The 16,425-nt window shown below is 40.7% G+C and overlaps 1 protein-coding gene across 1 annotated transcript in view; it reads left to right on the top strand.

The window, feature by feature from the left end:
* Nucleotides 1–16,425, top strand: part of LOC122555835 (retinol-binding protein 2-like) — a 36,402-nt gene that overhangs the window by 18,291 nt on the left and 1,686 nt on the right. Inside the window, exons 2-3 of the mRNA XM_043702020.2 lie at nt 7,687–7,865; nt 14,044–14,145. Of these exons, the coding sequence (XP_043557955.1) occupies nt 7,687–7,865; nt 14,044–14,145 (281 nt within the window). The remainder of the gene's footprint in view (nt 1–7,686; nt 7,866–14,043; nt 14,146–16,425) is intronic.

The following is a 16,425-nucleotide window of genomic DNA, read 5'->3' as shown; positions in this document are numbered from 1 at the left end:
GCCCTCGCTTCCCACAGTGTCCTAGGGTACACCTGATCAGGTCCTGAGAATTTATCCACTTTTATGCATTGTTCTCCCCATCCAGTGGCAAAGTGAGCAAAATGCTGGCAAGCAGGGGAAGTTGAACCTTCATTAGACCCTTATCATTCCACTGGTCAGTTGGTGGGCACCCACATCATTGAGATTCCCATCACTGTTCCCATACCATGGTGCCAGGGAGATATTTGGGATTCTTTCCAAGGCCTTCCCTTACCATATCATCATTTGCAGATATCTGCTAGTTGGTGTTAATAAAAACCTATTTATTTAAATTTCGAATGCCCGTTGTCCAATCATTCTTTTCAACATAGAAAATGGGAGCAGAAATAAACCATTTGGGCCTTAAAGGCTGCTCTGCCATTCAGTATGATCATGGCTGATCATGCAACTCAGTACCCTGTTCCTGCTTTCTCCCCATACCCTTCGATCACTTTAACTCTGAAAATGGAAGATGGGAAAAAATTGGGACTGTAAGAGCTGCTCCTTTTTTGAGGTATTTTAGATGTTGGAGGTGATTTCCTCAAATTCCAGAAGCAACAATTAGTGTTTTATATGCTGTTGCATTGTTTTGGAACTTTGGGAGAAAAAAGATCAAAACAACGGCACTTTAAAAAGGAGGAAGACAGACAAAAGGTAGCGACCACATGGTCAAATGAGGGAGAGAGAGAAAGAAACCTACACTGTTAACTGATACAGCAGTGAATCTGTACAGTTACTGCCTTTACTGTTTGTGTTCACATATCTCTGGACATTGGGATGTGTCCAGGAAAAATTAACAAACAGCGAAATTCACAGCTGACCTTGGAGGAACCTATGTGGGAGAGCTGACAGCACACAAACAGATAAGTGCATAGTGTTATAACACATGACCTTGCTGTAAGTCTACAGTAGTAAGTAGAGTGGGTTCTTTCTTGATTATATGGTTATTGAGAACGGTCTCTTGATTAAATCAGAAAAATGTGAACCATAAGTACTAAATTAGCCTGGAAAAACATTATTTAGAGCAAAACGATGGTGCTATTTTCTGGGTCTGTAGATTGTAAGGAGCAAAGATGATGGTTGGTAGAGTGGCATGCTCTTCCTTTCGGGGGTGAGAGTTTAGGGAGCGTTCCCGTGTTACTGATGATTATGTCTGCAGCAAGTGTCTTTGGTTGTGAATCATATCATATCACATGGATTGGTTGGAGCAGCAGTTATAGGCAATAAGCGATTTACAAGAGCTGAGGGTGTGATGGATGGCAGTTATGGGAAGGGAGAAATTCCACAGATACAGTCAGGTAGAAGGGTTAAATCCAGGAAAAGTAGGAGAGATAGGCAGGTTGTGCAGGAGTCTCCTGTGGCTAACCCCATTTCAAACAATGTAGGGAATGATGGACTCTCAGCGGAATGTAGCACGGACAGCCAAGTTTCTGGTATCACGCCAGGCTCTAATGTAATGAGGAGTACGTTGGGTTCCAAGCAATCAATTGTGACAGGGGACTCTCTTGTCAGAGGCACAGAGAGAGACGTTTCTGTGGCCAGCAGCGAAAAATCAAAATGGTGTGTTGCCTCTCTGGTGCCGGGAACAAAGATATCTCGGAGTGGGTGCAGAATGTTCTCAAAGGGGAGTGGGACCAGCAGGAAGTCATTGTACACTTTGGAACAAATGACATAGGAAGGGAGAATACAGAAAGTTTGGCAGGAATTTTAAAAGGAGGTCCTCGAGAGTAGTAATATCTATATTACTCCCAATGCTACGAGCTTGTGAGGGTAGGAATAGGAGGATAAAGCAGATGAACACGTGGCTGAGAAGCTGATGCAGGGGAGAAGGGTTCACATTTTTGGATCATTGGAATCTCTTCTGGGGTAGAAGTGACCTGTACAAGAAGGACGTATTGCACCTGAATTGGAAGGGAACTAATATACTGGCAGGGAGATTTGCGAGAGCTGCTCAGGAGCATTTAAACTACTAAGGTGGGGAGATGGGACCCAGAGAAATAGTGAGGAAAGAGAACAATCTGAGACTGGTTCAGTTCGGAAAAGGAGCGAGTCAAACAGTCAGGGCAGGCAAGGACAAAGCAGAGAATGAAGTAGGACTGATAAATTAAACTGTATTTATTTCAATGCAAGAGGCAGAACAGGGAAGGCAGATGAGCTCAGGACATGGTTAGGAACATGGGACTGGAATATCACAGCAATTACAGAGATGTGGCTCAGGGATGAACAGGACTGGCAGTTTAATGCTCCAGGATATAAATGCAATAGAAAGGATAGAAAGGGGACAAGAGAGGAGGGGAAGTGGCATTTTTGCTGTACTTAGGGAGGATATTCCTGGGGATACATCCAGGGAAGTTATCTGTGTGGAACTGAGAAATAAGAAAGGGATGATCACCTTATTGGGATTGTATTATAGACCCCCTAATAGTCAGAGGGAAATTGAGAAACAACTTGTAAGGAGATCTCAGTTACCTGTAAGATTAATAGAGTGGTTATGTTAGGGAATTTTAACTTTCCAAACATAGACTGGGACTGTCATAGTGTTCAGGGTTTAGATGGAGAGGAATTTGTTAAGTGTATACAAGAAAATTTTCTGAGTCTGTATGTGGATGTACCTACCAGAGAAAGTTCAAAACCTGACCTACTCTTGGGAAATAAGGCAGGGCAGGTGACTGAGGTGTCAATGGAGGAGCACTTTGGGGTACAGCGATCCTAATTATATTAATTTTAAAATAGTGATGGAAAATGATAGACCATATCCAAAAGTTGAAGTTCTAAATTGGAGAAAGGCCAATTTTGACAGTATTAGGCAAAAACTTTCAAAAGCTGATTGGCTGCAGATGTTCACAGGAACATGGAAAATGAGAAGCCTTCAAAAACGAGAAAACGAGAGTCCAGAGACAGTATATTACTGTTAGGGTGGAAGGAAAGACTAGTAGGCGTAGGGAAAGCTGGATGACTAGAGAAATTGAGGGTTTGGTTAAGCAAAAAAAAGGAACCATATGTCAGGTATTGACAGGAGAGATTGAATGAATCCTTAGAAGAGTTTCAAGGCAGTAGGAGTATACTTAAGAGGGAAATCAGGAGGGCAAAAAGGGGACATGAGATAGTTTTGCCAAATAGGGTTAAGGAGAATCCAAAAGGATTTTATAAATGCATTAAGGACAAAAAGGTAATTAAGGAGAGAATAGGACCCCTCAAAGATCAGCAAGGCAGCCTATATTTGGAGCCGCAGAAGATGGGGGAGATACTAAACGGGTATTTTGCATCAGTGTTTACTGTGGAGAAGGACATGGAAGATGTAGAATGTGGGGAAATAGATGGTGACATCTTGAAAAATGTCCATTTTATAGAGGAGGAGGTGCTTGATGTCTTGAAATGCACAGAAGTGGATAAATCAAGTGTATCCTAGAACTCTGTGGGAAGCTCTCCAAATGATTGTTGGGCCCCTTGCTGAGATATTTGTATCATCGATAGTCACAGGTGAGATGCCGGAAGACTGAAGGTTGGCTAACGTGGTGCCACTATTTAAGAAAGGTGGTAAGGAAAAGCCAGGGAACTATAGACCGGTGAGCTTGACATCAGTGGTGGGCAAGTTGTTGGAGGGAATCCTGAGGAAAAGGATTTACATGCATTTGGAAAGGTAAGAACTGATTAGGGATAGTCAGCATGTCTTTGTGAGTGGGAAATCATGTCTCACGAACTTGATTGAGATTTGGAAGAAGAATTGATGAGGGTGGAACAGTTGATGTGATCTATGTGGACTTAAGTATGACATTCGGCAAGGTTCCTCATGGGAGACTGGTTAGCAAGGTTAGATCTCATGGGATACAGGGAGAACTAGCCATTTGGATACAGAAAACGCTCAAAGGTAGAAGACAGAGGGTGGTGGTAGAGGGTTGCTTTTCAGAATGGAGGCCTGTGACCAGTGGTGTGCCACAAGGTACTGGGTACTCTGCTTTTGGTCATTTATATAAATGATTTGGATGTAAACATAGGAGGTATAGTTAGTAAGTTTGCAGATGACACCAAAATTGGCGGTGTAGTGGACAGCGAAGAAGGTTTCCTCAAAGTCCAATGGGATCTCGGTCAGATTGGCCAATAAGCTGAGGACTGGCAGATGGAGTTTAATTTAGATAAATATCATGTGCTGCATTTTGGAAAGGCAAATCAGAGCAGGACTTACACAATTACTGGTAAGGTCCTGGGGAGTGTTGCTGAACAAAGAGACTTTGGAGTGCAGGTTCATAGCTCCTTGAAAGTAGTCATGATTTAGAGTTGCTAGTGTTGGACTGGGGTGTACGAAGTTAAAAATCACACAACACCAGGTTATAGTCCAACAGGTTTAATTGGAATCACTAGCTTTCAGAGTGCTGCTCCTTCATCAGGTGGTTGGACTATAACCTGGTGTTGTGTGATTTTTAACCTTGAAAGTAGAGTCGCCTGTGGAGAGGATAATGAAGAAACCATTTGGTATGTTTTCCTTTATTGGTCAGGGCATTGTATTTAGGAGTTGGGAGGTCATGTTGCCGCTGTACAGGACATTGGTTCGGCCACTTTTGAAATAGTACATGCAATTCTGGTCTCTTTCTATTGGCTGGGTGTTGTGAAACTTGGAACGGTTCAGAAAACATTTCCAAGGTTGGAGGATTTGAGCTGTAGGGAGACGCTGGATAGATTAGATGACTTACAGTATGGAAACAGGCTCTTCAGCCCAACAAGTCCACACTGACCCTCCGAAGAGCAGCCCACCCAGACCCGTTCCCCTACATTTAACCCCTCACCTAACAATTTAGCATGGCCAATTCACCTAACCTACACATGTTTGGACTGTGGGAGGAAACCGGAGCACCCGGAGGAAACCCAGGCAGACATGAGGAGAATGTGCAAACTCCACACAGACAGTTGCCCAAGGCGGGAATTGAACCCAACTCTCTGGCGCTGTGAGGCAACAGTCCTAACCACTGTGCCACCGTGCCACCCACAGAGGCGGATAGGCTAGGGCTGTTTTCCCTGGAGCATCAGAGGCTGAGGGTGACATTATAGAGGTTTATAAAATCATGAGGGGCATGGATAGGGTAAATAGACAAGGTATTTTCCCTGGGGTGGGGCAGTCCAGAACTAGAATGCATAGGTTTTGGGTGAGAGGGGAAAGTGAAAAAAGAGACCTAAAGGGCAATTTTTTCACATAGAGGGTGGTAAGTGTATGGAATGAGCTGCCAGAGGAAGTGGTGGAAGCTGGCACAATTGCTGCATTTAAAAGTCATCTGGATGGGTATATGAATAGGAAGGGTTTAGAGGGATATGGGAAAGTGTTGGCAAATAGGAGTAGATTAGGTTAGGATATCTGGCTCAGCATTGATGAGTTGGGTCTGTTTCTGTTCTGTACATCTCTATGACTCTCTGACTCTAACTATATCCAACTTCTTTTTGCAAACATTCAAACACTTTGTTGCAGAAGATTCAATCCGTTGACTATTCTCTAGGTGAAAAAAGTTCTCCTCATCGTAGACCTCAACAGCTCACTCTTTAAGCTGAGATTGTGACATCTGGTTCTGAACTCCCTGGTCATTAGGAACATCCTTCCTGTACTTACCTTGTACAGTCCTGTCAGAACTTTATAGATTTCTAAGAGATCCTTTTTCATTCTTCTAATCTCCAGCGAATATAGTTCTAATCAACCCACTCTTTCTTCTTAGGTGAGTCCTGCCATTTCAGGAATCAGGCTGGTAAACCTTGATTTCCCTCCCTCTACAGTCAGAATATCCTTCCTCAGATAAAGAGAAAAAAACTGCACACAATACTCTATGTGTGGTCTCACCAATGCCCTTTATAGTTTCAACAAGACATTTTTGCTCCTGAATTTGAATCCTGGTTGAAAAATACAATGATTTTGAATATTGTGCTCCTGGGCAATAACTGAGACTTTCTCCTCAGCTAAGGGTAGCCTTTAATTTTAATAACTAGTAAATATGATGAAATAAGAATTGCTGTTCTCCTGAAACAGTGCATGACCATGATATCATGACAGAATCCTGAATATTCTGTGATTCCAATAATTTACTTTCAAATTAATTGATACATTAAAAGTGTTTTAATTATAAGAATGTATAAAAGAACAGCCAGAAATAACCACAAAGCAAGAACCCATGAAACATTGTGGGGGAGAGGGGAGGTAATGGTAAAGTGGTAATGTTGCTGGAAAACCCCGAACCCTAACATTCTGGAAACATTAGTTTGAATCCCACCAGTGCAGAAGGTGACATTTGAAGTCAGTAAAAAAAAATCTGGAACTTAATAACCAAGTTAGACCCGTGGCATCCATGTAACTACAACTGATTATCACAAAAACCTATCTGTTTCCAAAATGCCCTTCAGGGAACTCTGCCATCCTTATCCAGTCAGACCCTACATGTGGCTCCCAACCCACAACAATGTGGTTAAATCTTATGTCCCTCTGGGCAATAAGGGATGAGCAATAAATAAGTGCATCCAAATTTTGTGAATAACTAAAACAAATATTGTCGATTTCAAGATTGAGAATTATATAAAAAGCTGCTATCTGAACCTCGGGTTTAGATAATCTTGAGTCATTCTTGTCCATATATCTTTTAAAATCTACAATTTAAATTCATGTTGAAGTCTTATTAAAGTTTTAATTGATTTTTTGCATACTTGACTAGACTTCATGCATCTGGTATGCGGCCAGGAATCAAAAATAAGGTAGGAGCCTAAAATCTTCGGCTAAGCTGTCATTTCTTATTAGAAAACGTTATAGCATTACCGAACAAGCCATGAATACTTTTAGTTCTGTTCTTAGGGAAATAAAGGATTCAGACATCCGTGGCTTAACCATTGAGAATAGACCTTCAAGACAGCTTTGCATTCTTCAAATAGATTTTTCGTTGTTTGTTGTTTAGTATGCTTTAAATAAACTTTAAAGTAACTTTGTCTCATCGATTGAAAAGTCACTCCACAATTTCCCACCTTTTAAAAAATGCTGCCTACAGTGAGAATTAGTGTCCTGTACTGTAAATATTTGTGCCTATTTAGTTCAGAGTTTTAAATTCATCATGACTCATTACTTTTCAAACAGATATGCCACAATGACCTCCAGTGATAATTCACAGCTGTAATATACTTACTCTATTTTTAGTTTACAACAGCATCTTCCATTTATCACCATTTCCATCAATAAATTCATCTCTGACCACACGATACTGAGAACTCCCTCAGTTGCTGAAGGATCAATGGTGTTCCAACATGTGTCACTGTGCAGTGGGAGGCAAATTCTAAGTCACAGGATCAGGCTTGGCAATATTCCTCTTCTTAGAAAAAACTTGCCCACAGATGAAATGAAACAAATTCTCACTGCGGATTTCCAGCCATAACTGTAAAATCACTGCCTGTATAATACAAAAGAGACCTGAGCTGTGCAATAACCTTCTCACCAAATACAGTCTTGATCATTTCCCTTAAGCTTACTTCCCTAGCCTTAAAGTGCTATTTCTATTTGTATGTCATGTCATGTCACAGCGTATAAAACTCTGACTTAAATTTTTCAGCTTGATTACAAGACATAGCCTTTCAAGCAGACAGCAAGCTTAAATTCATCTGTAATAAAGGCTTTAGATTTTTTACACTGAACTGACTTTCTTCTCTTCATTGCAGATATTGACTTTGCCACCAGGAAGATTGCTCTTCACCTCAAACAAACAAAAGAATTCAAACAGGAAGGGGACAAGTTTATCACTAAAACCCTAAGTACCTTCAGAAACTACAACCTGGATTTCACAATTGGAGAGGAATTCGAGGAATGCACAAAAGGCTTAGATAACAGAACAGTCAAGGTATACAGCAAAGATTATTTCTCCATGAGGATTTTTTTGTTGAGGTATTATTTCTGCCATTTGTAAAATATGCTTTTGGTGGTTCTTGGGGATGCATTTCTCCCATCAAAGAAGGTGGGGGAGGTGGGAGGGTGGGTCTCTTGCCAGTGTGGAGTCGCTGGTGTATCAACAGGTGGAATCTCTGGGTGGATCCCTTCCCACATGCTGAGCAGGTGAGTGGTCTGTCCCTGGTTTGGGCTCTCTGACGCTCGGTGGGATGGGCTGGTCACATGGATTTGGTGCTGCGGTGGCAGCACCTGGGCTGTCTTTCCTTGGTGTGGGTGTGTTGATGGGACATCAGTCTCCTGGAGCTTTTGTGGCCCTTTCCGGTTTGGGCAGGTGGGTGGCCTCTTGTTGATGTGGATTTACTGGTGTGCTGGTAGATTGGATATCCGAGTAAGTCTCTTCTGTCACAAAGGACAAATGGTTAAGTGAGTGGGCAAGGATCTGGCAGATGGACTACAACATTGGTCATCCATTTCGGTAGGAGTAACAGCAAACTGGAGTATTATCTAAATGGTGAAAAATTGCAGCATGTTGCTGTGCAGAGGCAGTTGGGCAACCTTGTACATGAATCACAAAACATTGATTTGCAAGTACAGTAAGTAATTTGGAAGGTAAACAGAATTTTGTCCTTCATTGCTAGAGGATAAAGTTTAAAATATGGAGATTAAGCTGCAATTGTACGGGATGCTGGTGAGGCCACACCTGGAATACCGTGTACAGTTTTGGTCTCATTATTTGAGAAGGAATATACTAGCACTGGAGGGAGTGCGGAGGAGGTACACTGGGTTGATCCCGGAATTGAGAAGGTTGGCTTATGAGAGGATATTGAGTAGACAGTACTGCAAACCAAAGCCATGCTAATATTCAGTCCCATCATAATACTCCCAAACAGATTGTTTTAAAAAACAAAGAAATGCCAACCAAGAACTTTGGATGATTACATTTTACAATGATTTCTCTGTTTTAGTTACTCAAACGAGATAAGTTTAATATGATACTGTCCCTAATGTAGATACGCATCATCATTACAGTTGTATTGGGGGAGTTGTAATGTGCCTCAATTTTTCATCCTTTCACTTTATTTAAGTTAAGGTGAAAATTCCAAACGGAGAAGAGAGTCAATTGTCTCTGCCTGTCCTTTCCCTCCTCCCTCTCAACTACAGCTCGGTCATTATTTTTTGGGGATTATCTTTGTCTATTCCAGGAATTCTCCACAACTGCTATGAATAAAAAGAGAGGAGAACGAACTGAGTTCCTCTATCAGAGACAGACATTGACGTGCTGGACTGAGTGGCCTCCTTCTGTGATGTAATCATTTTCTGACTCGATGACTTTTTAACTTTCCTTCTTAGTTTCTATGTCCTTGGCCCAACCATCCTCAGCTGCTTCATCAATGAGCTTCCATCATAAAGGTAGAAGTGGAGATGTTTGCAAATGACTTCACAATGTTTAGCACAATACATGACTCCTCATATACTGAAATAGTCCATGCCCAAATGCAGCAAGACTTAGACAATATCCAGGCTTGGGCTGACAAATGACAAGTAACATTCATGCCACACAAATGCCAGCCAATAATCATCTCCAACAAGAGAAATTCTAACCATGGTCCCTTGATATCTAATGGAATCCTCTACTATCAACATTCTGGGGGGTTACCATTGACCAGAAACTGAATTTGACTATTGAGTACAGGAGCTGTTGCAGCTGTACAGGACATTGGTTAGGCCACTTTTGAAATACTGCATTCAATTCTGGTCTTCCTGTTGTAAGAAGGATGTTGTGAAACTTAAAAGGGTGCAAAAAAGATTTACAAGCATGTTGCCCAGATTGGAGGGTTTGAGCTAAAGCAGAGGCTGAAAAGGCTGGGGCGATTTTCCCTGCAATGTCGGAGACTGAGGGGTGGTTGTATAGAGGTTTATAAAATCATGAGAGACATAGATAAAGTGAATAGCCAAGAGGGTAGGGGAGTCCAAAATTTAGTCATAGATTTAAGGTGAGAGAGGAAAAATTTAAAAGGGTCCTCAGAGGCAACGTTTTCATACAGAGGGTGGTGCATATATGGAATGAGTTGCCAGAGGATATGATGGAGACTGGTATAATTACAACATTTAAGAGGCATCTGGGTGGGTGTATAAGTAGGAAGGGTTTAGAAGAATATCGGCCAAATGCTGGCAAATGGGTCTACTTTACTTTGGGATATCTGGTCGAAATGGACAAGTTGGACCAAAGGTTCTATTTCTATGCTACACATTTCTATGACTCTATATAAGTACTGTGGCTACAAAAACAGGTCAAAGGCTAGGAATCTTGTAGCAATTGACTCACTTCCTGACTTCCTAAACCAATCCACCATCTACACAGTCAGGAGTGTGATGGAATGCTCCCCACTTGCCTGGATAAATGCAGTTCCAAAAATACTGAAGAAGTTTGATACCATCCAGAACACCACCCATTTGATTGGCACCACATCCACAAACATTCAGTCACTCCACCACCAATGCTCAGTAGCAGCAATATGTACTATCTGCAAAATGCACTGTGGAAATCATTAAGGTTTCTTAGACAGCACTTTCCAAACCCATGAAACACTACCATCTAGAAAGACAAGAGCAGCTGAGATATGGAAACACCACTACCTGCAAATTCCTTCCAAGGTGCTCACAATCTTGATTTGGAAATATATCAGTGTTCTTCAGTGTTGCTGAGTCAAACTCCTGGAACTCCTTCCCTAATAGTATTTTAGATGACAACAGCATGTGACTGTACCGGTTCAAGAAGGCAGCTCAGCACCCCTTTCTCAAAGGAGAAAGTGAGGTCTGCAGATGCTGGAGATTAAAGTTGAAACTTTATTGCTGGAACAGCACAGCAGGTCAGGCAGCATCCAGGGAACAGGAGATTCGACGTTTCGGGCACAGGCCCTTCTTCAGGAATCCTGAAGAAGGGCCTGAAGAAGGATTCCTGAAGAAGGGCCTGTGCCCGAAACGTCGAATCTCCTGTTCCCTGGATGCTGCCTGACCTGCTGTGCTGTTCCAGCAATAAAGTTTCAACCCCTTTCTCAAAGACAACTATGGATGTACGAAAAATGGAAGTGAAGCTCATACCCCAGGAATGAATAAAAACTGTTCCCATTGTTTTCTTGTCTGTTTGGAACAGGGTACCACTCCAAGTTGTTTTTCACCTTCCTCCATCTCACCCTTAAATGGGAAGATGTTTTACATCTTATATTACTTTTCTTCGTATATTAATGACAATAATTACTGCAATTATTTCTCAGTTGAGTTGATAACCCCTCCTTTGGGTATCTTCTCTGATCATTTCTTTTAAGTTATGGATCATAACTAAGAACCACATCAGTTTAACTTGTTGATTATGTATGCCTAAGCACAGAAAATCATTTCCAGTATAGACAGTTTCACATATACAAAACAATACATATAGGAACAATTGCAAGTTCTTGTCCAAGTGAATAGGCATTTTAGTCACAAACAGAGCATTATTTTTATTGGAAAAAGACAAATTCTGAACATATTTAATATTTTGTTGACTCATTATTATTGACATTTAAGATACTAGTGAGGAAAACACCTATGGATTTTATTGGTGAGGGAATATCAATGCAATTTTATCACTCCTTCCCAGTAAACTAGTGTTCTGGAGTTCAGCTGGTATTTGTTGTAATTAAATAAGATTACTTTTACATCAATTTGAAATTAGATTTTCTTAAAATTATGTTCTTGTGCTTATCTCTAAAATATATTGAGATCGGTTTAGAGTGAGAGGGGAAAAATATAAAAGAGACCTAAGGGGCAACTTTTTCATGCAGAGGATGCTTCATATATGGAATGAGCTGCCAGAGAAAGTGGTGGAGGCTGGTACAATTACAGCATTTAGAAGGCATCTGGAAGGGTTTAGAGGGATATGGAGCAAGTGCTGACAAATGGGACGAGATTCGGTTAGGATATCTGGTCAGCATGGACAAGTTGGACAGAAGGGTCTGCTTCTATGTTGTACATCTCTATGACTCTCACTCTATGACTCTGTCTCACAGAGGATGGTGCATCTATGGAATAAGCTGTCACAGGAAGTGGTGGAGGCTGGTATAATTACAATATTTAAAAGACATCTCGATGCGTATATGAATAGGAAGGATTCAGAGAGATATGGGCCAAGTGCTGGAATTAAGGACAAAGATTTATTTAGGATATCTAGTTGGCCTGGATGACTTGGACCAAAGGGTCTATTTCTATGATTCTATGACTCTATATCATTTTATAAATACCTCACCCAAGTGACCACCATTTAGGACTGAACCTTAATTGTGAGAGTAGGCAAAAGTTTTAACTGCATGGGTATTGGGGCAAAAACTGTATATGAACATCTGACTTATGTGCAGGAGATGGCCATTCAGCCCCTTGTGTTTACTCCACCATTCATTGAGATCATGGAGATCTGCTGGTGTTTTGAATTCTGCATTCCCAACTATTCCCAATAACCTTTGATACTCTGGCCAAACAAAAATTTATCTACCTGCTCAAAAATGTTCAGTAACAGTGCCTCCACTATCCTCTGTGGCAGACAGTTTTAAAGTCAAACAACTCTCTCCTCAATTCTGTCCAAAGAGGTCAACCCTTTAATTTTTAAGATTTCCCGAGTTCAGGACATATCAACAAGAAGATCTTTTCCACATCCACCATGTGATGACAATTCTTCTACACATCAATTGAGTCACTCCTCACTCTTCTAAGTTCTTTTGAAAACAAGCCCAGTCTGTTCAATATTTCCTCATTAAACAGCTGTTCATTCTGGTTATCAATTCTCTGAATTGCCTCCAATGCATTTGCATCCTTCCTTAAATAAGGAAACCAAAACTGTGTACAGTAATTAATTTGTGGCTTCACTGTGTCTTGTATAGCTAAGCTAACACCCTTACTTTTATGTTCAATTGCTGTCATAATAAAGTATAGCATCTCTTAGTTTTCTTGATTATATACTGTACCTACCTATTAATTTGTTGTGCCTTGACCAGGAGAACACTTAGATCTCTCTGCATCTTGGAATTTTGCAGTGCTTCGCCATTTAAATAATAAACTGCTTTTTCATTCTTTCTGCCAAAGTGAACAATTTCACATGTTCCTCCATTATATTCCATCTGCCAGTTTCTTGCCCACTCATTCAACTCATCTATTACCTGTCTGCAACTTCCTTACGTCTTCTTCATATCATATTTTCTTATCCATCTCTGAGTCATCTGCAATCTTAGTTGTCAGGGATTTGCTCACCTTATTTAAAAATAACAGATAGAAATTGCACCAAACTGAGGTCACTGCACAGACATATGTGGGATCCAACTCGTCATATCTTGCCAATCAGACATAGCCATTTTTGCATTCGCTTTCCTTGAAATTTTGTTTTCCACAATAGCCTTCATGTGACACCTTGTCAAATGATTCAGAAAATCCAAGTACGATACGTTACAGGCTCCTCCTTGTCCAGAGTGCATGTTACTCTTCAAAGAATTCCAATAAATTGGAAAAATGTGATTTCCCTTTTACAGCACCATGCTATTATTCCTGATTATCTTTAATTTTTCTAATTATCAGCTACTAGCTCCATAACAATCAATTCCAATACCAACTTCATCAAGCTATAGTTTCCTGTTTTCTGGTTCCCTTCTGTCTTGACTAGAGGACTTATATTTGCTACTTTCTAGTTTTATGTAAACTTCCAGCGAATCTTTGGAAAATCAGTACCAACCCATCAACTATTTTGTTAGCCATGACTCTTAAGACCCTAGGATAAAGTCCATCAAGAACCTGTGAGTCCATCAGTTTCCTCAGTATCACTTCCCATGGTGATCTTAATTTCAAAACATTCCTCTCTTCTTTCCACCTCTTGATATCATCTCAGTCAGGTTCACTCATATTCTTATGGATGCTTACTGGATATCAAAAAGGAGCAAGAATTTGAAGTGATCTTCCACCCTTGGCCTTAGGATAAAGAACTCAATTGTAGCAATGCAGCTCAGATCAACAAACAAGATTGAACCAAAGGCTTCCTGATCAGTATTACTCAAAGTAAATGTACTTATTAGTCTCAAAGCTTTATTGTAAATGCATCTGTTTCTTTGCAGACGCTGGTGCAGTGGGATGGGGACAAACTGCTCTGTGTCCAAAAAGGTGAGAAGGCGAACAGAGGCTGGAAACACTGGATTGAGGGGGACAAACTGCACTTGGTAGGTGTCGCTATACAGTAATCTTATTAGTATTCCTCAAGAAATGTGTTAAGATATTATTAACTGAACTATGCATTAACTACTTTGCTAAAGAAAACAGGTTATCCTCGTAAAATAAGGCAAACTGTTAATGGTCTCATTTTCTGTTACTACTCCATCACTTCCCTCCACAGAGAGCAAGGGGAAAGTCACCCTATGCTGTCAAGATTATTGTCAACTTCAATCCTCCATTGAAAGGAATTTCAGATGAGTAAAGGAACTTAGCTTTACCAGCTAGGGACTGGTCCAGATATGAAATATCCTTCCCCACTACTCCACTCAGGCATTTTCAAACCAGAAACGTTACCTTAGAGTTTATTATATCTATAGTCATATTAAATTAGAAACAACTTATCTTTAAATTTACTGATATCAGCACTGAGAATCTAACCTATGATATTCTTAATTGCTTGTGAGGGATTTAAATATCAGATTACAACATCTTTTATAATTACATATGAGTCTTTATCCTATCAATCAATTCTATATAACATTATAGGAATGAATACTGTATCACAGAGTATATACTTAAAGAAAAAACTTCATTTATACAGCTAATCACTGCTCTAAGAAAAGTTATTATTCAATGTTGTATTCCCTTAAGGTGAGTGGTATCTCTTTGTAACATGACTATTCTACTTTAAGTTTGTCAACAATGTTTAAATCCATCTTAAAAACAAATAGATATTCAATCAAATAAGATTTAAAGATAACTAATTTTATAATCCAGTATGATTTCTCTACAGTGTCTTTACTCCAACCGAAGGGAGGGAGTTCATGGTAAACTCCATTATAAGATGTCTGATCCATCACCCTGTTCATGTGTACCTGTGTGTGTTGCTAAGATTTATAATCTGTCTCTGTGCAGTTTGAATAGGCTTTCATTGTGTAACCACAAAAATTAATCTTAACACCTTTCGTATGCTGGCTCTTTATGAATATTCAAGATATAACTGGTATTACCCTCTGTCTTCTATCACAACTGTTTGGCTATCCTCCAGTCACACAACTTAAAAGGTTCTTAGCATTTCTATACGGTGTATATTTTTAGCTTCTTGGCATGTATTCAAATGCTGCTTAGAGAGCCATTTATTTTCATTAAATCCTACCAACTTAATTAACACCTTTTTTTCATTAAGTTGGTCACTTCACTTACAGAACAAGTGGTTTGAAGTTAATGTTCCAGTAGTTTAAGTTCAAATAGGAAATACATTTGGACCTCACAATAGGAGAATAATGCTACTTTTGGAGACTAAAAGGATAGAATTACCATTGTCACTCCTTCCTAAATCTCCTTCAAGACACTGCTGGCTCACCAGTTGTGTGTCTATGAACAACACCTTTAATGTTCACTGTAAGTCACTGATGTGTGGATCAAATATTCAACAGGAAGGATCACAAGCATATTCTCAATGCAACTATAGGAACAGGAGTCAAGATTAGAGTGGTACAGGAAAAGCACAGCAGGTCAGGCAGCATCCAAGGAGCATGAAAATCGATGTTTCAGGCAAAAGTCCTCCATCAGGAATGAGGCTGGGAGCCTCAGGTGTGGAGAGATAAATGGGAGAGGGGGTGAGGCTGGGGAGAAGGTAGCTGAGAGTGCCATAGGTGGATGGAGGTGGGGTAAAGGCGATAGTTCGGAAAGGAGGATGGAGCGGATAGGTGGGAAGGAAGATTGACAGGTGGGACAGCTCATCAGGATGGTGCTCACCTGAAAGGTTGGAACTGGGGTAAGGTAGGGGGAGGGGAAATGAGAAAACTGGTAAAGTCCACATTGATGCTATGGGGTTGAAGGGTTCTGAGGCAAAAGACGAGGCACTCTTCCTCCAGGCGTCGGGTGGTAAGGGAGTGGTGTTGGAGGAGGCCCAGGACCTGCATGAAATGTTTGGCTATGGGGCGGTGGGGTTGATTGGTGCATGCCTCAGTCTCATCCTCTGTAAAAAATTGAAGCAGTACAGAATTATATTAAGTGAAAAGTGACTTTAGAAGGAAAGTGAATTAGAGCTGAATAATAAAATAAGTTGATGTTGTGGTTCTGTTCGCCGAGCTGGGAATTTGTGTTGCAGACGTTTCGTCCCCTGTCTAGGTGACATCCTCAGTGCTTGGGAGCCTCCTGTGAAGCGCTTCTGTGATCTTTCCTCCGGCATTTGTATCAAATTCCTCCGGCATTTGTATCAAATGCCGATGGAAAGATCACAGAAGCACTTCACAGGAGGCTCCCAAGCACTGAGGATGTCACCT

This window comes from Chiloscyllium plagiosum, unplaced genomic scaffold (assembly GCF_037043375.1).
Source record: "Chiloscyllium plagiosum isolate Xiang-an unplaced genomic scaffold, Cpla_swu_hap1 HiC_scaffold_13, whole genome shotgun sequence".
In the NCBI taxonomy this organism is placed as follows: Eukaryota; Metazoa; Chordata; class Chondrichthyes; order Orectolobiformes; family Hemiscylliidae; genus Chiloscyllium; species Chiloscyllium plagiosum.
Note: the sequence above shows the minus strand (reverse complement) of the source record. Positions and strands in the feature narration are given on the sequence as shown.